Below are 21,441 nucleotides of genomic sequence, written 5' to 3'. Positions count from 1 at the left end.
TGTTGCTAGTAAGATTGAGCAATGGGGTTTGAACATCGCTTGTTCTCTTTTAGGTACAAGGTTCTGGAGCGAGCAATAAAAATTTTAGTCAAAGAGGAGATTTTGAAAGAGAAAAAAGAACTACTAGATGAAGCAGTAATGCGGTTGTTACCTTTTATGGTAATCACTAATGCAAATACAAAATCTTCAGATTGGAAAATGGCTGTTTATCTGTCAGAATCTGATCTCTGCTCCTTACACCCTTTACTGAAAGGTTGGCCAGAAGGTAAAGCATTAACTGTAACTAATTCAGTAAAAGAAAAATTGTGACAATTTAGGACGTCATGCTTATTGAACCTAAACGCTTATTGAAGGAGGCTGGCTGTCACTGACAAGCTACCGTGCTATGAGTGCTAATAGAATTCTTTAAAAAGCTCTTTGCAAAGATGAAGAAATTGTCTAGTACGTTTCTGAGTGTTTCTAAATATTATTGAGCCACCAGTGTTTTAATATGTGATTTTTATACCAGATTGTCTGATTATTATTTTTTTCCTTGGAATAGCTCTTGAAGAGGCAATTAAATCTAGCAAGTCTGCAGAGTTGATTGGAGTGGCCAACAAGAATATGATTCTGCTGTTTTCTAAAAACATGACTTCAGGGGACCCTTCCTTACTATTGCAAATGGTGTGTACCATGTTACCCTAACTTTAAGAGATCTTACTTTCCAGGTGGTCACTGTAGTAGAATAAATGTGATATAGAAGAACTTTGTATGTGTGCTTCTTAGCATTAGTATGCCATCATCAAGCTGCTAGGCAAATACATGTATATATTGAATAACAAACCCCAATACAATCTAGATAAAAACAGATTTCCACCTTAACGTGAGGAAAAGAAGCAGCAAAGTTAATACCTATTTGACAATTACTAGTGTAACTAAATTCCAGGAATTTTTAGTTTCCTGAAAAAAAATTCTAGAGAATAAACAAGTATACCTGTGGGTAGATCATAGAAACAGATGTCTTGTGCATTCCCAGGTTCCAAAGAGTACCATTACAGCAGACAGTAATTTGTTACCGATGGTAGAAGGTAACAAGGATTTAATTGGACATGCAAATGAAACACGGTGTAAAGTCATAGTGAAGTCCCACTGTCTTACAGACTTTTTGTTGTTTTTCCTCTACTCCTTTTTCTAAGGTGGATGATCTGATACTCGTTGCTGAAATGGAATCTGACAGCGTGAGACAGAAAGTAACTAGTCATATAATTGGTTCAGTGCTTGTTCAGTGCTGCTGCAGTACACAGATGAAGGAAAGTTATTTTTCAGTGGCTATCAGAGTCTTCCGTTTCTTGGATAAAAAAATAAAAGATCTCAGAGCTTGTGATCCTGCAGAGGTAAGATGTAAACAGTTTGGAGAGGGCATTTTCTTTGTAATGGAGAAATCTTTTTTTATTGTAGGTTCAGAAACCTTGAGAAGGGCTGAAAATCTCGCCTTCATTTCTTTTCAAAGCAAAAACACACTTGGCAGCAGTACTAGAAGCTGCCATCAAGAATTGCTCTTACATTTTACCACTGTAGTGAGTCTGCATTAAAAAATTAAGAACTCCAGAGCTTTAGGCTAGCATCTCACCAGCTGATTCAATGTTTCAGTGCTGTGGGCTTGGCACAAAGTTTGGGGGGTTTCTGCCAGCTACCCTGCAGCATCATGTGGTGTCATTGTTTGGGGGTTTAGACATTGAGTAAAGGTTTTGCTCGGTTGTTCAATAGGGGAAAGAAGGAAATGCAGTTGAGTATGAAAAAGAGCTTATGCTAAGAGCGGTTCCAGAGGAGGGCTACGAAAATGGTCAGAGGGCTGGAACACCTCTCCTATGAAGAAAGGCTGAGTTGGGTTTGTTCAGCCTGGAGATGGCTCCGGGGAGACCTTATTGTGGCCTTTCAATACTACCGTGGGCATGTAAGAAAGATGGAGAGAGACTTTTTACCAGGGCCTGTAGCGATAGGACAAAGGCCAATGCTTTTAAGCTAAAAGAGGGTAGATCTAGCTTGGCTATAAGGAAGAAATTCTTCACTATGAGAGTGGTGAGGCACTGGAACAGGCTGCCCAGAGAAGTTGTGGATGCCCCATCCCTGGAAGTGTTCATGGTCAGGTTGGCCAGGGCTCTGAGCAACCTGGTCTAGTGAAAGATGTCCCTGCCCATGGCAGGGGGGTTGGACTAGATGATCTTTGAAGATCCCTTCCAACCCAAACCATTTGGTGATTCTATGATTCTGTGAATTGCAACCTCAAGCAAGTCCTTGCAGCAATATTGAAAGTGTATTTGTTGGGTTTTGGTTTATTGTGCAGCTCCATAAGCAGTTGTATTGACACTTGTTGGGAGGCAACCTGGAGGCAAAAGGAGGAGCCATCAGAAGGGCAGGAGCAATGTTCAGAAAGAATATTTCTGCATCTTGCTTCTACCTTTCTTTGCCTTATTTTTATGCATCTTTCCCATTGATTTATTTTGTTGTTGAAACAGTTTGTTCTTTTTTTTGTGTGTAAGAAACCCACGTGAGCAGGGCTGTGTTTCTGTGTGTGCACCCCCTCACACACACACATAGCAAACCATGGTAATTAGTTATTCTGACCTCAGATTATTCCGTTAAAGATTTTTTATATATACAAATATCTGAAAGATATGGATTATGTTGCTAGAACAGAGCTAGATGAAAGGATGAAACTGAATGTCCACAAAATGCTGTGAGTAACTTCTACTGCCTTTGAAGAGATATTTTAGAGAGATTGGTATTTTACTCTTCAGTTACCTCACTTATGTATGCTTTTAATTATGGTAGTAAGAACTGGCATAGGTTTTAAAACTGCAGATGCAAGTTTAAATGTAAAATCAGAAATGTAATTGACTTCACAAGGATACCTCTTTCGAGGTTGGAAGTTAAACATGGCTGAGTCTTAGTGCTAAATTTGTGTCTTCTGTTGGATGAAATTGTGACAGTATACGCTAAAATGAATTTTCATTCACAGGAAACTCCCCTAAATTGGTCTGTTGAAACAATAGAGGAAACTTTGGTGCCTAAGGAATTGTTAACTACATATATAGAAAAGCTCAATAGTGATCAGACTGCTCATGCAGAGGAGTCAGCTATGTTCCTGTTCTTATTGAAAAACTTCATCAATGGCCTAAAACCTCCTCTGTCCTTTTCAAAAGGTAGGTGTTAAGGTTTTGACTGTCTTTTATATCAATGAAGTGAAGAAGGAAGGTTAATTTTTTTGTCTTCAGAAGTTGTTGGAAACAAGCAAGCCTTGCTTCCCTAACCTTCTTCACTTGTTGTTCCTGAGGTCTGTAAAGATTACTTACTTGTGAACATGAAATCAGCCAAATGTATTGTCTTCTTTTAACTAGAGATGTCTGTTTTCTCTTGGTTTCTGAAGGTGTTCATATGCATCCACTGTGTCTTATTTATAACCTGTATTTTTTTAGAGGAAACTTGGTGGAATCCCGAATCTCTGAATCCAGATAGCCAAGACTACCTGCACCTCCTGTTGGGGCTATTTGACCTACTTGTCTGTGGAGCTAGTGAGGGAAGCAGTGCTGTTCAGTACAGAGCATTGATGAATCTCTTACTCAAGGTATTATTTTCGCATTTGTTGCTCTGAATTTTTAGTCGTCACCTATTAGGCAGTTACATAATTTTAAGGAAAACTGAGAAAAATGGAGAACTTGTGCAACACTGCTTGTGGCATGCTAGTACTGTGAGCAGATGAAAGTCTAAGCTTCAGCTGGTAAGTTAACCCTAATTAAATGTAATAATAGAGAACTAAAGTAAAAAAACAATAAATGGACCAGTTGAGGCAAAGGTGAAAACGTAACACTGATTTGCAGGACAAGGTCAAGAGCTTGAAGTTTGAGCTAAAAGTTTTGGTCCTATTTGGGAGCAAAGCAAACAGTTGCTCTGTAAAACTTGTTAGTTTTTAAATACAAAAATTGAAAGGAAAACTTTTAGAAGACATTGTATGTTTCCTTATAACATCATCTCATGTCTTCTCACCTGCATCGAGTGATAACATTTCTGTGGAGAGAACAAGGGATTTTGACAGTCTGGATTTTAGATGACAGGGAGTAATAACTGTACGTTCTGAGGAAAAGAGAAGCAAGTAATTGACACAAAAAGCCACTGTTACTAGAATTTGATGCTGTTTCATCAAGAACAGCACATGACAAACAGAAACAGAGGAAGGAAAGAACAGCAATGATTTCATAACAAAACTTGTTTCTGATGTTAATTCTTGTATATAACTTTGTCTAATTATCAGTCACTTCAAGATCTAGTGAAGTGGTACTAACACGGAGCTGTTCAAGAGATTGATTCAGTGCCTGACTAGTTAAAGGCTGTCAGCAGGGAAGCAAGGATGTTATTTTAGTGGGATTTTTGACTGAGCGAGCTGGGTAATATTGCACAGAAGAAGAGAAGAAGCAGGGAGGAGGGACTACAGAAGGTTTATGGAATGGGGCTAGTAATGTCCTAGGACCTAGTGAAGGCAACAGCTGCAGTAATAATTTGCTTCTTTCACTTGTGGAGTACTGCCAATTTTGAGGGGTTTTAATTTGAAAGGGACAAGAAAGATGTTTTTGCCTGCTCTAGAACCGTTAATATAACTAGAACCTAAATCTTGGTGGACTTGTGGAAAAGAGAATAGGCAAGAGTATGTCAGAAGCTGTATCAGTTGTTCTGGCAAGCTGTGTTCAGTCTGTGGGATGTTGAGTGGGCACTCCTGTTTGATGAATGAAGAGCTCTCAGGATTCCAGAGAGCATCTTGCAGACAGAAAGCATACTAGCTGTTGCCAGACCATGTAGTAAGCAAGAACTTTAAATTGATTTGGGATACTATTAGGACACAATGTAACTGCTTCAAAATCAGAAGCTATCCTAATTAAACTTTGACAGAAAGGTCCTGAAGTAAAGTTAAGGTAATTGGACATAGATGTGTGAAAAACTGAACTGAATCTTCTTGGAGCAGCTATTACTATGGGGGGGGGGAGGGGGGAAGGCACTCTGATCTGTGTCAGCGATGGTCAGTGATACATTTATGATTCAGAGTTTGTTAATTTTGGTCCCTGCTCTATTATTATAAAGCCTATACAGCCAATCCAGGACAAATTCTAGGAATAAAGTTTAGTGTGAATATTCAGCACAGAAAGCTGTGCTGTACAAGGAAACTGCCCAGCTCTTCTGAGACGCTAGTTTATAGGCTTCTGAAAATCACTTTGTATGACTGATGAAAAAGTCAGGGGTTACTTAGAGCACTTTTAATATTAAGATTACTGCTGCACAAAACAGGAAATAGAAGTTCTTTATTTTGCATATAACAGTTCTCTTGCGCAGTTGACATACTATACAAGTGCTCATATGCATGTGTTTTCAGTCTGTTACGATAAAAAAAAAATCCCTTGTATTTACATACCTATAGACTGCAAGTTATCTGTTAAACTAAATAAGCCAGCTGTTAAGCAACATGTGGACTTGTATACACATGCAAGTACTGTTTACCCAAAAGCATCTACTCAATAACTTTTTCTTCCCAAAAGACACTGTTTCTGACTCTTTAGTTCTCTTTCTGTGAAATCCTTTGATTTGGGTGGTTTATCAGATGTTGTGAGTAGTAGTTTGCCAGATAAATTAAAGTTATTAAACAAGTGCTTTTCTCTTTTTTTTCTTTTTTCTTTTTTTTGTGTTCAATTTAAGGTACATCTAAAAGATTCAGAGGTTCTCTTCAAATTCCTTTCAATTTTATGGACTTACAGTTATAACCTTTCAAACCATCTGAACTATGAAGTCAATGCAATGTTACAGACTCAAGCTCTATATATTGGCTATGCACTGCTTGAATCACAGACATACCAAAAAAAGAAACAGTTGCTATCGCCATCGTCTCCAGGTAAAGTAAAACAGTATCTATCTCTCATCTACAGACTTAATCACAGTATTTTTTAATTTTGTGCAATTTTACTATATTTTATACCATGAAGCGTATCTATAGTTATTTATGTTCAGCTGCACTAGGCTGAGGCAGCTCTCTTTCTTGCTGATTCACTGCTGCGGTTACTAGCCCAAGCTTGGAACTAGGTGAAACCACTTTTTTTCTTAATCTTAAAAGTGTTAAAGAAACACGGTCCTATGCTGAAGAAGTCAGTTACAGCACCTTACTTTCTGTGCAGTATAAGGATGTGGCAGTCAGTAGCAATATATGAACTCTCTGAGCTTAAACGTTAATATAAGGACTGTGATGAAGAAGTTCAGAGCCATGGATCTGTGAGATTCATGTTGGTTTTGTGTACTCTAGAGATTTATAGTGAAAAGAGATGACTTTTTAGTTCCAAAGTAATGTTGATGCCTCTTCAGGGACAGATACAGTAAAATTCTGACCACTCATTTTATTCTGTTGTCTTTTCCTCCTTCCTTCCCTCACTCTTTTTGCAGTGGTGATATCTTTGCTAATTAACTTGGGTAGTCCTGTGAGTGAAGTTCGAAGGGCTGCTCTCAAGTGCCTCCATTCCTTGAGAGGGATAAAGGAGTCTCTATTTCATCCTGTTCTTCAGCATTTGGAGCAAAAGACAGAAGAGATCATATCTGACCCTACATACATAACACAGGTATTTTTGTTGTTAAGGTGTACATTAATACAAGTTTTGTCTGCTGCTGTGAGGTCCCATCTTTTCTAAAAGAAATCAAGTTAACTGGGAAGGTTCATTGTCATCGTATACTACAGTAGACTGATTTTTTTTTATTTTTTTTTAAAGGACTATAAAAACATTCAAGTGATTTATTACATACAAAGAATTGAGAATATCAGTCAAATAAGAGGTATTAACTTGTGGTTTATTTACAGATGAAGAATTCTGTTTGTATCTAGATTGCATTATTACGAAAGCATTGAATAAACATTGTTTTAAGGCATTTTTATTGCAGGGAAATAACTTAATTTTCACTTTGTTAATGAGCTAGATTATGGAAACTTTATTTGAGGAGCTTGAGACACAACCAAAACAGAAATCCCAGAAGAAAAAGTTGTTGGAAGCTTTGGAAAGCATACTCGATTGTGTACAGAACCCTATTTTCCCGTCATATATTGCAAGAAACTTAATGAAAATTCTTCATGAAGTCCATGGTGAGGTAGGTGCCGCCTTTCTAGTTGTTTTATGGGTTCTGAGCTTGACTGAAATGCTGAAATCAAATTTCATTTAGTAATAATGCTGTTAAATAACTTCATAATGTATTAGACTATTAGGCATTAAGATGACACCTCTAATAACATGCAGTAGTGCTGCAAAGTATGATTTAATGAAACATAAAATACTTGCATGCTCCATCCAGGAATGTAAGGGCTGCAGAATTCTGCACTGGAGTTCTTAAGGAAACTCCCTTGATGTTACTGAAAAAGACCATTTCAGAAGAAGATTCTTCCAGAAGAAGAATTACTACCTTGGTTAGATATCAGTGAATACAGAGTTTTCTGTACAGAATTGTAATGTATTAGGTAGTACCATCAATTTTATTTGTATGTATTAACCTCCTCTTATCTAGTATTTTCAGAATTCTCTAAGTGCTGGAAAATACATGAGTTCAATGTTCAAAAAATGGATGAAATTATGAATTTTTCTTCTCTGTTCATTTGTACGTGTCTTGAAAGGATTGTGAACTGCATAGAGGATGAGCATTCTTGCCTCACATTTGGGTTTTGTAGGAGACTGTTTTGTAGGAGACAGTAGTCATAAATCGGTGAAAAAAATTGCCTTGTTTCTGTACTTCAAAAATATGAAATACTACTCTGCAAAGGAGAATAGCAAAGTAGCAGATGAGCATGTACTCATGGTAATCTCACAATAAGTCTTGTATTTTTCCTCTTGAATAGCTGCTGCATAAAATACTGTATGCAGCGTGTTACCTGAGAGGGGATGTTGCAGTAAAATGAAGCTGTGCTATTGGAAGTTTGTTAAAATGAGAATGGATAAAAACTTCTATTATGAATTTCCTCTGTTTGCAGATGATTCTTTCTCACCTTTTGCCCGCACTAGACCGGTTGCTAGAGAAGGTTTTTCAGAAACCTGAGGCAATGTTGAAAGATGAAGTTGTTCTCCTGCATCTCATCCTTGGAAAGTTTAATGAATATTCAGCAACCCTCTTGTGCAAGAACCAGCAGAGTCTGGATTTATTTATCAAAAGTCTGCATGCTGCCAAGAAAATCTATGAAGAAATTCCACCATTTCAGATCACAGCACTTGGGCAGGTATGGCTGTATGAAAGATCTGCAATTTATTTTTATGCTTAAAGCAAATAGCGGTGTTTGGGATTGGATTTACAAGGACTCTTTCTGTGTTAACGAGTCCATAGCTTTTGGCCTGTCTTTCCTTTAGTACAAGTTTTCAAGGTCTCCATAGTGTCTTTGAAACATCTAAACAGGCTGCAAAACTTTCTTAAACTTACCAGAAGGAGAAATTGCTGCTCGCTTTATTTTTGCATTTTGACAAGTACAAGTAAAGAGCAGAAATATCATTGTATTTGCATGCCAACGAATACCTGTATCATTGCCTGCAGATACTACTGTTCCGCTGTCCTTAGTTTTTGTCAGTCAGGCAGGAGCTTTACTTCATGTTTTTCTTCTGAGGAAAAATTGTCAAGAAAATACAGTAGGTGGGAAATAGTCTCATTTGAAGGCGGCTACCAATTCAGGCCCTCTATTAGCGTATACTTACCAAGGCTGGCAACAGCAAGTCTGTTCCCCCCACCAGGCAAGCTGTGTGAAAAATTTCAGGAATTGGTATGTCTGATGGGTATTTCAGAAGTATGTGCTTTGCATCTAAGGATTCCTGGATATATACAAATACATAGCTAATATGCACATTTTGACGATGTATGTTCATACTAACATGCGTGTGTGGTTGGGTGTGTCGTACATAATCCAACATACCTAAGTTCCATAGCTTGTGATTTTGTTACCCTCTTACAGTAAACCTCTTTGCATCCTTTCTTTTTTCCCTTTTGTAGATTACTAAACCATTCTTCGCAGCTGTGTCAGATGGGATGGTGCAACAGAAGCTATTAAGAGTATTGTTTGACTTACTGTTAAACTGTAAGAACCCGCTTTGTGCCCAGACTATTAGCAGTGTTTTTAAAGGGGTAAGTGGCAAACTCCAGAACACAGAAATACGTTCAAACTTGTTGTGGTAGTTCTGTGTTGCTACGTTAAGTAACACTCGTTGTTTATATCATTCATAGCATGAAAGGAATCAGAAACTATTTGTCACATAATATAATTGTGTTAAAGGATGGAAAGTTTGTTGAATGACTGCTTTTAGAAGGTATTTCTTCAAAAGCCATGCATCAGCCATTTACTATACTAACTACCTGAATGAATTCAGCAGAAGTCACTTTCTGCTGCACTGATTTTCATTTTCTGGGTACAAACTGCTTTTGTACTGTTACTAGGAGACTTCTCCCAACATACATTCTTTGTAGCTTTCATATCGCAATTTATTGTATTACATGGCTTTGAAATCACTTCCTCGTTTTATTTGCTATAAGAACTACAAGTAGGACAGGCATTCAGAGACTGTGGTGATATGACTTGAATATGTGGATTATATACCCATATGTGCATGAAAGGGACGTGTTTAAAAGAAAAAAAAAAAGGAGGGTGTATAGATGTGTGATATGACACGTTGTTCATTGGTACTTGCATTATTGTTCTTTGTTTCAGATTTCAGTGTGTGCTGAGCAGATCGTCAGAGAACTGGAGCCTCCTGAGAAAACCAAAAGTCTGGCCACTGTTCAGCAAACTAGAAGGCAGAAAATGCAGCAGCAGAGGTAAAATAACTAGAAATCCAAAAATATTATCTGTACAGTTTGAAAATGCCACTTGTTTTACTACATTTCATAGTTTGTATTGGAAGCATAAGCATCCCTTCCCCTCCACAGTAAAATAACTCTGAGCTACTTTTCACAGGAGAAAACCAACCCGTGTTGCTGTTAGAGAACCAATGGAACTATAGTCAAAATTAAAAAAAAAAAAAAATTTCCCAGTATTTTTAATGTTGGTATTTGCTCTTGGAGAATCTGGCTTGACACAGTTGAACAAGATTAATTTTTGTAGGTATTAAACTTGGTTAGTAATAAAGATGTATGGACAAATTACGTACACATGGCTGAAGCCTGAAGATGCTCATCAAAATGTTCCTGTTAGTTGTATTTTCTTTCAGTTAAAACATTAATTTTTAGATCTCTTCATCTTGTTTCTTCTCTCCATTCTCATAAGGAAGGAGCTGTTTTGTCCACTGTACTTATTCTCTTCTTTAAGCGTCAACTGTCAACTGCTGTTGAAACAGGATATTGAGTTGGTTTTCTTTTTTTGGACGTAGAATAGATGTTCTTATGTTCTTATTTTCCTTCACTTGACTTTTTTTAACAATCATCACCCATTAGATTGATCCATCTGTAAACTGTCTGTCAGAGTTTATAAACACACAGGCTTGCGCACACACCCATTGCCTGCATAGTCACTGGTTAGACAACGAGTAGTTCAGAAGATGCAGGTTTCCTGGATGGCAAGCAGATCAGCATTTGGACAATTATTTGGTAATAGATTTTGTTTTTTTTCCCACAGAAGGTCTGCTTCATTGTGTAGACTTTTTGTATACACAGAAGGCATGCTATACTTGTTTGTTTTGTCAAGTTTGGTCTGGATTTTCTGTTGATTGTTTAAAATGTGTTGCTGCTTCAGTCAAAAGCCCACACATTGCCATCTCTCCCAGGAGAAGCAGTAAAGGATATTACTATGTGAAAGAAAGTTTGTCTTTTTTCACTTATGTGTGTGTTTGTTCCCGGAAACACTGTACTATTTTCTTTGCAGATGTATATCCTGATTGTTTGTCTTATCTTCTTAGAAAGCCTCAAGATGCAGAACTGGCACCGGAAACAAGCCACTTCAGCTGGCAGAGGGTTATGCTTATTCTGGAATTACTGCAGCATAAGAAGAAACTTAGACGTCCGCAGGTGTTGGTACCTGCACTTTTTAACCTGCTGAGCCGGTAATCGTGCCTCCATAACACGAGTCCTTGAGCTTTCTCTTCTGCAGCAGACACTGTAAAGCGTTAAAATATGGGCTACTTTCTCTGGCTTTGTTGCCATGTTTTGTAGCTTGCCTTTTTTACTTGAACTTAATTTTAGGTAAATCAGATGAAGGGAGTGGGAAGCTGTTACAAGTTTTTTGCCCTGTAAACAATGTGATGGGCTTTTTAAGATGGTTACCTGATGCATAGCTTCTTTTGTGAAGACTTTGTTTCTCAGGTGGAGGGCTTGGGATTCCTAAGAAGGATGACACCTGTGCTAAAACTGGCACAACTGACAGGACTTGTCTTTTGCAGAGCTATTATAATAATACCCTAAGCTTTAAAATTCCTCCCAAAACATTGTGGAACAGCCTTCATCCAGTGCAACCTAAGAAAACTATTGCTTTTCCTGCCAGCCATATCTCCAGGCACTTAGGAAAGTTTACATATAGATTGGGTATTTCTGGGTTTGTTTTTTTTTTTTTTTACGACTTGTCTTTACATAGACTGGCAATCATATTTCAGGTAATCATCTTATACTCCTGACAGTGCTTTGATAAATGTCTTTTATTAGACCAGTTGATGTATTTGAAAACAAAAGAGACACTTTTTGGCAAATGCTTTGTAGAAGCCTCAATTTAGAACTTCTGTAGAATGAAGATTGCAGTTTCTTATTTGTGTTTTAATATGCAGTTTGGTCACTTATTTTTCTGTCTACCTCCTCGATTCCTAAATTTTTTCCTGAATGTATAGGTGTCTGGAACCTATGGCATCAGAAGAAGAAAATATGGAATATACAAAGCAGCTAATCCTCAGCTGCCTGCTGAACATCTGTCAGAAACTGTCTTCAGATGGTAGCAAGATCCCAGCAGGTAAAAATTGCCAGACCCATTTCTTGGTACTTCTCTCACCAGTACAGCATTAAAACAGTGGCCTCTAACTTTTTTCTTCTATGAGCCTATGCTGTATTGTTGAGGAGAAATAGGCTCCTTTATAGGGTATACAAATTTGCCTAAGTCATAATTTTTTGTAGACCCCTTAGGTATGGTCTGCAAATTGAAACCAGTGCTTGAGTGTACTGTTTTTATTCCTACGTCATTGACCATTAAAGTGTTAATCTGTGAATATTTTTCACTTGCAGATACCCTTGACAAAGAAAAATTCAACGTGGAAGTGATAGTTCAGTGCATCAGGATATCTAAAATGCCCCAGACACACCACCACGCACTGCTGCTCCTTGGTGCTGTTGCTGGCATGTTTCCTGTAAGTAGTACCTGAAATTTATGTGTCGGCTCTTCTCTTTAGGTTCCAAATATTGGGAAGAGTGAAGAATGTATAGAGCTGTTCTATGGGGAGAAACTTTCTGAAAGGAGCAAGAGGCAAAATTTACAGGTTCCCTGCTCTTTTAGGGCTTTCCATTCCATTTTACTTGAAAACAAACCTCTGTCTTGATGCTTTGGTCACTAGTCACTTATGAATTGCAATGAAGCGCATTAGAAATGGAAGAAGCTTTCTGACAACAGCCCTGCCTCACTTTCCCGCTGTGGCCAAAGTTCTCGTGCATTGTTTCTTCTTTCCCCTGCTTTATTATAAACATGAGAGAAAACATCTAGCCCGATAGCACATGTATTCTTCCAAGTTCCTATCTTGTACAACACTGAGAAATGTAGTTGTAGTTGATGATAAAACCAGGTTGGTCTGATTTTAATTGACTGAGAAACAGGCCTTTTCTACTATGGATTGAAATTTGACTGTACACTCACTCTTTTAAGTAAGATTCTTTTGCTTTGGAACTATAAAAGCAGCAAAATGTATCCAGATGTATCAAACTCAGTTTGCATCTTTATCTTTACCTCAGTACTTTCTCCACACATTTGGAAAGAGAGCGTTTTTCCCAAAAAAGCAAAATGGGAATATTTTTGAGAAATTTGTGGAGGATTTGGCTTTTTTATTGTTGGGGTTGTTTTTCTTTGTCGCTATCTTACTGCCATCACCTGCTATGGAACCGAGCTTTTATTCTACGTTAATATTGGCTCTTACAAGATTTTCAAGGTCAGAATACAAGGAAATATTTTGTATGAGTCTCATCTCTCTTTTTAAATCTAAAACACTCCTTCAGTTCACTAAAACTGAATGAAAAACGTGCCCATAACTTCTTGCTCTGAGTTCTGACAAAATCTAGGAAACTAACTCTTGAGCTAGGTGACACCTCTAGTCCAGCCCTCTTAAAATTAATTACTGTGATTACAGTCTAGCCCCCAAAAAAGCCAAAAATTAAAATGAGCATGGTTGGTTTCCATTGTATGAGTGTAGATATTGCGGATGTTTTACAGATATAAAAAGGGTGGGTGGGAAAGGTGTGAAAATCACTGGAATCTGTGCCACACTCACATTTGTGCTTCTGCAAATCTCCTCATAGCTGATTTTGCTTGTCATACTACTATGGCACTGAGTTGAAGAATACAAAGTATTTAATCAGACTAAACTCTCAATTTCCTGTCTTTAATTACTTGCTTAGAAGTGTATCTTGGTTTCTAAGTAACATTTGGAACTCTAACAATCACACAGTAAGCAGCTTTAAGGGACACTGTACGTTTAATATTAGTTTAGTGGAGATTCTGGAAGATACTAATGATTCTCATTTTCTTTTATAGGAATCTAGTGGCATTTGTGGGAAGGAGAAATGCCTTAAGGTACAATATGTAGAGCAGCACAGTTCAAAAAATAAACTAATCTCATCTGTCTTCTTTTCCAGGATAAAGTTCTCCATAACATTATGCCCATTTTTACATTCATGGGAGCAAATGTCTTGCGTCTGGATGATACTTACACGTTCCAAGTAATTAATAAGACAGTGCAGATGGTTATTCCTGCTCTTATACAGGTAAATTTGTCTACTTAATGGAAAGGAGTAGAAAAAAGTGAACAATAAGATTATTAATTAAGTAGAGTAAATGGTTTAGAATATCAGTGGTAGAATAAGCTGCAGCCTATTCTAGGATTATTTTTAGATAGATATTAAATGGTATATAATAACTATATTAACAGACTACTCCTCGTCTGACCAACTCTGAGTTCATCAGACTACTGCTTCTTTTTAATCTTACGAGCACCTGCACTTTATAAATGGTTTAGCCAAAACAGTATCACAACTGTACCTAAAGAGGACCTGAAACATACTTTAAGCTCAAGTTTTTGCAGGCAAGTTCAGTAGAGGAACCATTGGAAATAAGAAGGAGGTTATTAGTCTTATAATAATATGTCATGGTCATATCAATAGTAGACGTAGTCTGAAGGAAGTGGAAAGGTAAAATATTTGACAAATGCTTTTATTCTTCCAGCTGGTGTTTGTGTGGGTTTTCTTGTTTTTGTCTGGACATCTTATAAACCAAAACAAAAATACATCATTGTTTTTCAAAGGGGACGTTTTTTCTTCAGTCAGATTTCACTTGCACCTAATAAATCTTAATTCTAGAGTCATTCATAGATTTAAACATGAAAAATGCCATATAAATTTCTTATGTAAAAATTAATTGGGGAGGGGGGGGAAATTTCTTCTTCTAATAATGGGGTGAGGATTTCCCAGTGTATTTTTTAATGATATGTATACATATTTTGCATCCTCTTGCAGATCTCTGTTAGAGAAATCAAGTTGCTGTCTCTTTTTTAATTTTATTTTTTATTTAAAACCTTTCATAGCAGCCATCACAAGTTTCTGTGACAAATTATTTATGGCACACACAATTATTACATGTGGGGAGAGCCTAATGTTACTCACCTGAGATCATGTAGCCTACTTGTATTATTTTTACTAGGCCCTTGAATCCAAGACCCTATCTATCAGGCTTACAGGCAATGTTTTCAGAAGGACATGGCATTGCTTTCCCTTGAAAACGTCCTGCTTGTTTCAGCTGATGCCAAGTAACATTTTTTTTCTTCTTTTTTCTTCTTTTTTTCTTCTTTTTTTCCTTTTTTTTTTTTCTTAATTTTATTTGAAGCATCTTCCTTAAACACTGGAAAGGAACTGTGTGACTGAAAACCGTTTATTTTGGAGCACTTACATTTTCCTTGAGATTATGCTTTTGGTAATGCTGTTATCAGGCACGTAGCGCTTCCTCTCATTTTCTGAATTTACAAGAAAGAACTTGTACTTGTCTGCGATAATCTGTTTGAACTGCTGTACCTGTTTGTACATAGGCTGAAGACAGTGATTTGTCAGAGTCCTCCGGAAGCGTGGAAGAGGTGGTGATAAAGATCATTCGTGTGTTTGTGGATGCCTTGCCCCATGTGCCGGAGCACCGACGCCTGCCAATCTTGGCCCAGCTGATCACTACGGTGGGAGGAGACAAGTTCCTCTGGGTTCTCCTGGCGCTGCTGTTTGAGCAGTATGTGACCAAAACTGTGACTGCAACATCAAGCACAGACAAGGTTAGAAGACTAGTGGGGTCAACTTTTTCCTCAAGAGACTCATCTTCACCTTTCTGTTCGTGGTCTTGCCTTTAAGAAGGTGCAAGATAAAATAAGTAGTGAGCTCTGAGCTTGTGCTATAGCAGAACCTGATGGTGATGTTGACTACAGTTTGTATTGCAGATACAATATTGTTTCGTCCTGGAGCCTGAACAATAAATCAGATCATATTGTACAGAAATCCTTGACCTGAAGAGCTCATAATCTAATTATGAAGTGCTTCAATATTTTTAAAGTTTGGGGTTTTTTTTTTTCTTTGACTGTGTTTGTGAAACATGAAACTGGTCTTCCTGCACAGACCAAGATAAAAACCCTATTACGTTTTTGTGTAGGCAGGCCCTCGGATTAGGTGAAAGCATAGTTTATGGGGAAAACTAAAAGAATTATTAAAGGAACATTGGTGAGAAGATGCAGTCTTTGCTGTAGCAATTTAATCTCTTTCTACACCCTCTGGAACTCTGTTCTCTCCAGAGCTTGCTGCTATTACCTTTGGTGTTAATCCTGGCAGTATCCAGCTCACCATGGCATTTTCACAAACTCACTGATAAGTTTTTGAGTCTTTTTATCATTATTAGTAATATTTTTTTTTAATTCTTGAAATATTTTTTTCTTCAAATTTCTAAACCATAAACAGGATGCTGTTCTGGAAGCAGACACTGAATTTTGGATTTCCATCTGTTGCGAATTTAACGTACGTTCTCAGTTCCAGAGCATGATGAAAATAATCCAGTACTTGACAGAGCTGCCAGAGAACAAAGAAGGTAACCACAAAACAGAGCCAGCAAATGCACGTAAACCTTCCTGTTACAAGGGACAGGGGGTAATGGTTTTAAACTAAAAGAGGGTAGATATAGACTAGATATAAGGAAGAAATTTTTTACACTGAGGGTGGTGAAACACTGGCACAGGTTGCCCAGAGAGGTGGTGGATGCCCCATCCCTGGAAACATTCAAGGTCAGGTTGGACGGGGCTCTGAGCAACCTGATCTAGTTGAAGATGTCCCTTCCAACCCAAACCGTTCTATGGTTCTATTACTCCTCTAGACAGAAGACCAAGGGATGCAGAATTACTCCAATGACTTCTTTTTTTTTAATAAAATGACTAAGATAATGCAATTACTTTTTTTGTAATCCTTTTAATTATAGATTAATTTGAGCACTTAGAATCAAACAGTAGTCCTCATTTAGAAGGTACAGTAAATCATTTAGTTGAAATAAAAAGCTATTATTCATAGCAGACAAGATCACAGGGACTGCCAGTCACTTCTGGGGTTTTTTAAGGTTTCATTTCTTTCTACTACAATATAGTGGAGCAATAGTTAAACAATATCTTTTAATACTTTTCCAGTCTGTTATTTCAAAGAGCATTGGGGAAGGTGGGAGAGGTTTGTTTGTTTGTTTCTTTTTAACTTAGGACTTCCCGTATTTGTTGTTTGTATACATTTCCTCAGCCAGGAAGGACAAGGTAATGACACTGAAAGCAGTTTTCCCAAATAGGTGATGCACAATGTATGTGGTCCTGCTCAAAAGTCTCTCGTGTTTGTAGCCAGTGTACCACAGCTTCAGCACCAAGAAAAAAGATTCTTCTTCACGTAAAAATGATCAGATGGAATAGCAGTGAAATGGCGCTACTTCTTTTGAGGCTGTTGAAATGAAAAATTTATCTTCTGTGGTATTTCAGAGCATCTTTTTTGGAACTTTGACATGATTTTGGATACTGCAGAGTGACTATCCTTGATAGGCATCTGACTGTAATTTTAGTTTGTTTCTGTACTCAGAAATCAAATGTCTTTTTCTCTTGGCTGCAAATTTGTTTTGTGAATGTTTTCGACAGATGATCCTGGGCCAAAAAAGTCAAGAACATGCAAGACAAAGCTAAAAAATCAGGATGGGCAGCTCTTTAATGTGGAGTCTCACTCAGACAAACAACTTCGGCATTTCAAATTCTTGTCAGTCTCCTTCATGTCACAACTTTTATCCTCTCAGAGTTTTGTGAAAAAGGTAATAATGGCAGATTGCTTTTAAACTAATCACATTAAGTAATTGTGCCATACTGTAACAGATGAGGTTTAATTTGCTTTTTAGTACGGCTTTATATTCAAAGGGGATGAAACAATACACTGTCCAGTGTATCTTGCTGACACCTTTATTGACACAGTTTTGAAACCTCTCAGGCTTTTCCAGATAGACTCCGTTTGTGTGACAAATAGGTAACAAAGTGAAATTCTGGTACCAGTGGATTCCCACTGGCTTTATGGAGTCTGGGATTTCACTCGCAGTCTGTATAACTTCAAGTTTGGTGTCGGATTCATACTATTAACTCTGAAAAGACAAAATAGATGTTACAAATTTTAGGCTTTGGCTCTAGCTGGAAGTAGTTCCCAAGTGTTTCAACTGAACATTATACGCCAGCGTGAAATGTATTTGCTACTGTGACTGTATGGCCTAAGATTCTCAGATTTTCTTCTAGAATGATGGCTTAAGTGCAAATATGGGGAACTCATAACAGTGGACATTTCATTCAGAACAAACTAATTTGCCTATACTGGGATATTAACTTAATGAGGGGATGTAAGTTTTATACTTAGCGTTTTCATTCTTTCCTTTTAAACCAGATAGTTGAATGTGAAGAAACAGAAGAGCTGCAGAAGTTGGAACAGAGGTATGCATTAAATCTGCTCCACTCCTCCTTTTCCTAGCTTTTACTGCAACCTGGGAATATTTTTTTAAATGTAATCCCATTAGAATATTTTTTTCCCCCAAGGATACTTTAATGTTGTCCTCAGCAACAAGTAGTATTTATTATATGCAAGTTATTTGGTTTTGGTTTGGTTTTGGTTTGTTTTGTTTTCAATATGATGTGGAGTTTTTATTTCTGAAAGCTTGCTCTACCCAATATCCACTGTTCTGTATTTCTGATAGCACTTACTTACATACTTGGCCATAACTATTATGCTATTGATGATGGAGTCTCTAAAAGAATTCCAGATTTTTAGCAAAACGTATCGTTTCATTTGTAGGGGGGGAAAAAAAAATCATTATTCATGGGTGCCCCTATATTGGTGTAAGAAAATTACCAGTAATGACAGTTGTAGTCATTGGGCTGTAACAGCCAGTGATGCAAAATTGAGGGTTTCTTTTGCGGAGGCTTAACTTTTATGTTTGTTCTAAGTGAAAAAAGGTGTAGGATTTATTTTAAATGCTGTGTTCCTTAAATGCTCATTTTTAAACATCTGTATCCTCCCAGGTTGTTTTTGTTTTAAAGTAGAGTTCTTAAGTAGAATTACTGTTGTATGTAGATGCTAATTTGGGGGTATCAGGTAGATTTCTTTAATGTGCACGTGATTTTCCTTATTGCCGTAGCTTTTTGTTAATATGTAGATGTGATTTGCTAGTCTCTCCATTAGGTGTTTTGTTTTCCTTTATTGTTGCTGTTTCGTGAAATTTTATGCTTTCCAGTAATAAAGTTGACTTCTTCAGTGTCCTTGTTACTTACTAAGAGATGCTTCCTTTCCACCTAGGCTATTAGAAGAAGTTCTTCACTATATAAACACTGTGGCATCTTCAGTGGAAGGAAACGTGGACAAGCCAACAGCCAAATTTTGGAGGGTTCTGCTTAACAAGTCCTATGATATGCTGGATAAAGTATGTCTCATTAGCCCTCATGTTAGCAGTGGGACATTTCTGCTTTTGCTTAGTAATATGATTATAACCTTTGTAGGATTTCTCGTTGGATTAGTACTAATCTTTATTGGATGGTCTGCAACCTGGTGCATCATTGTTTAAATTTATCTAACAACTTTAATAACTACAGCTAACAGCTTAGACAGAACAACCAGAAAAAAAAAATCAGGAATGCTTATTTCCTCTAGTTAGTATTCCACTGCCTGGAAGCAGTCATTTCCCTATCGATCTGGTGGAGAAGAATGGCTTTTGGCAGCATTTCTCACTGTTAACTCAAAATGATTTAACTAATGTTAATGGAACTGTTGTGTATTTCTACCTGGAATTTAAAGGAGAAAAAATCCTTATGCTTTTCTTTCTAATCCTTTTCTGATCAGAAGTATATTTGTGGAATTGGACTGGCTATCTCGTTGCATGCTGTGGAACATGTGTCTTTTCACAGCTTGGATTTTTTTTTTTTTTTTTGCCTGTGAAGCATATTCCAGTTTTCATGATGTACATGCACAGGGCACTACCAGCAGTATTTTAGGCTACAGAGGGATAGCTCACCAGTGTAGTCAAAAGGAATTGCTGAGAAAATCTCAGAGCTAGTGGATATTGGCCGGTTAGCAGCCAGTGAACATACATTCAGTACTGTAACTAGAACCTGCTTTGTTCTTTTGCTTGCCTCAGATACAGCATTGCTAGCCTGTCCTCCCTTCTTTGATCCTGAAACCCATGTGTCTTTTCACAGCTTGGATTTTTTTTTTTTTTTTTTGCCTGTGAAGCATATTCCAGTTTTCATGATGTACATGCACAGGGCACTACCAGCAGTATTTTAGGCTACAGAGGGATAGCTCACCAGTGTAGTCAAAAGGAATTGCTGAGAAAATCTCAGAGCTAGTGGATATTGGCCGGTTAGCAGCCAGTGAACATACATTCAGTACTGTAACTAGAACCTGCTTTGTTCTTTTGCTTGCCTCAGATACAGCATTGCTAGCCTGTCCTCCCTTCTTTGATCCTGAAACCCACGTTGGGAAGTTGAAGAGAGTTTGCCTGTCTTATTTGAAGGCTACTGTGTCACAGTGCATGGAAGAGCGTTTATGGTATCGTTTTGTTTGTGTTTTCTTGTAGGTCAATGCCTTATTGCCAACAGAAACCTTCATCCCTGTAATTAGGGGACTAATGACAAATCAGCTCCCATCTGTGAGACGTAAGGCAATGGACCTCTTGAACAATAAAGTGCAGCAGCGCACAAGGTGGCAGAAGAGCCAGGTGAGGCGAAGTGCTTAAACTCGGTTCTTTTAGCAGAAGCCCCTGGAGAGAGATTGATGTCGAAGTGGTTTGCTGAATGTAAAGACGTCAAGTACCACTGTCAAGTCTGGCCGGCAGCTCTTGAGTAGTGAGACGTAGGCTACCTGCCCATAGTTACCTTGCAGGTTCCGAGTTTCTAATTGTATGTCTAATGTGTGTGTTCTCTTGTCCTCTTAGATCCTGCAGCTCTTAGAGCTAGTTCCTGAGCTCATTGCTATTGTGCAGTGTAAAAGAAAGGAGGAAGAGGAGGAGCAAGCCATCAACAGGCAGACTGCTTTGTTCAGCCTCAAGCTACTCTGCAAAGGTTTTGGCACAGAAAATCCAGTGCCGTTTGCACCTGTTCTGAAAACTGCCATTGATCTAATTTCTTCAGAGAAGGAGGAAAAGAATGTGATGGGAAGTGCTTTGCTCTGTATAGCTGAGGTCACCTGTACACTGAAAGCCCAAGCAATACCTCAGCTTCCAAGGTACTGTTGGGTTCTTTTTAACAGAACCAACTGCAGCAGGAATTAGTTATACTAAAATGCATTACTGAAGGAATGCTGATGAAGGCCAAGTGGCAGTCTGCCCACGTGTGTGTTTTGCGTAGATAAGAATAAAGGTATTCGTAGTGCTTGAAGGTGCTTCCTGGTCGTAGAAACAAGAAACTAGCGGGGAAGTTGTAAGAGTTTTATAATCAGCAGAGTTCCTTATGGAGAGGCAGTCTTTTATGGCTTTAGAAAAGTCAGACCATACTCTGTATTTTTACTGTAGAACAGATTGCATTTGAAAACATGAGAACCAATACAGTTGGAAACCCTGCATGTTACATTATTTTATTCTCCCTATTCAAGAAGAATTCAAGCATCTAACTTGTTGCTTTTAAGACTGTTTTATCTCATTACAAATATAAGTTTCTTATTGACATTAAATCTTTAAAG

General features: G+C 37.8%; 1 protein-coding gene across 1 annotated transcript in view; it reads left to right on the top strand.

Annotated features, from left to right (window-relative positions):
• The window catches only part of HEATR1 (HEAT repeat containing 1), a 38,652-nt gene that overhangs the window by 11,625 nt on the left and 5,586 nt on the right, over positions 1-21,441 (top strand). The window contains exons 14-35 of the mRNA XM_009281798.1: positions 54-265; positions 542-663; positions 1,176-1,373; positions 2,999-3,182; positions 3,456-3,604; positions 5,719-5,911; positions 6,454-6,626; positions 6,979-7,146; positions 8,018-8,260; positions 9,019-9,150; positions 9,731-9,837; positions 10,914-11,057; positions 11,832-11,950; positions 12,220-12,341; positions 13,834-13,962; positions 15,276-15,506; positions 16,180-16,306; positions 17,379-17,545; positions 18,160-18,206; positions 19,066-19,189; positions 20,342-20,482; positions 20,699-20,988. Of these exons, the coding sequence (XP_009280073.1) occupies positions 54-265; positions 542-663; positions 1,176-1,373; positions 2,999-3,182; positions 3,456-3,604; positions 5,719-5,911; positions 6,454-6,626; positions 6,979-7,146; positions 8,018-8,260; positions 9,019-9,150; positions 9,731-9,837; positions 10,914-11,057; positions 11,832-11,950; positions 12,220-12,341; positions 13,834-13,962; positions 15,276-15,506; positions 16,180-16,306; positions 17,379-17,545; positions 18,160-18,206; positions 19,066-19,189; positions 20,342-20,482; positions 20,699-20,988 (3,522 nt within the window). The remainder of the gene's footprint in view (positions 1-53; positions 266-541; positions 664-1,175; positions 1,374-2,998; positions 3,183-3,455; positions 3,605-5,718; positions 5,912-6,453; positions 6,627-6,978; positions 7,147-8,017; positions 8,261-9,018; positions 9,151-9,730; positions 9,838-10,913; positions 11,058-11,831; positions 11,951-12,219; positions 12,342-13,833; positions 13,963-15,275; positions 15,507-16,179; positions 16,307-17,378; positions 17,546-18,159; positions 18,207-19,065; positions 19,190-20,341; positions 20,483-20,698; positions 20,989-21,441) is intronic.

Source organism: Aptenodytes forsteri, unplaced genomic scaffold (genome assembly GCF_000699145.1).
Source record: "Aptenodytes forsteri isolate BGI_AS27 unplaced genomic scaffold, ASM69914v1 Scaffold132, whole genome shotgun sequence".
In the NCBI taxonomy this organism is placed as follows: domain Eukaryota; kingdom Metazoa; phylum Chordata; class Aves; order Sphenisciformes; family Spheniscidae; genus Aptenodytes; species Aptenodytes forsteri.
This window is presented reverse-complemented; position numbering and strand designations above follow the sequence as displayed.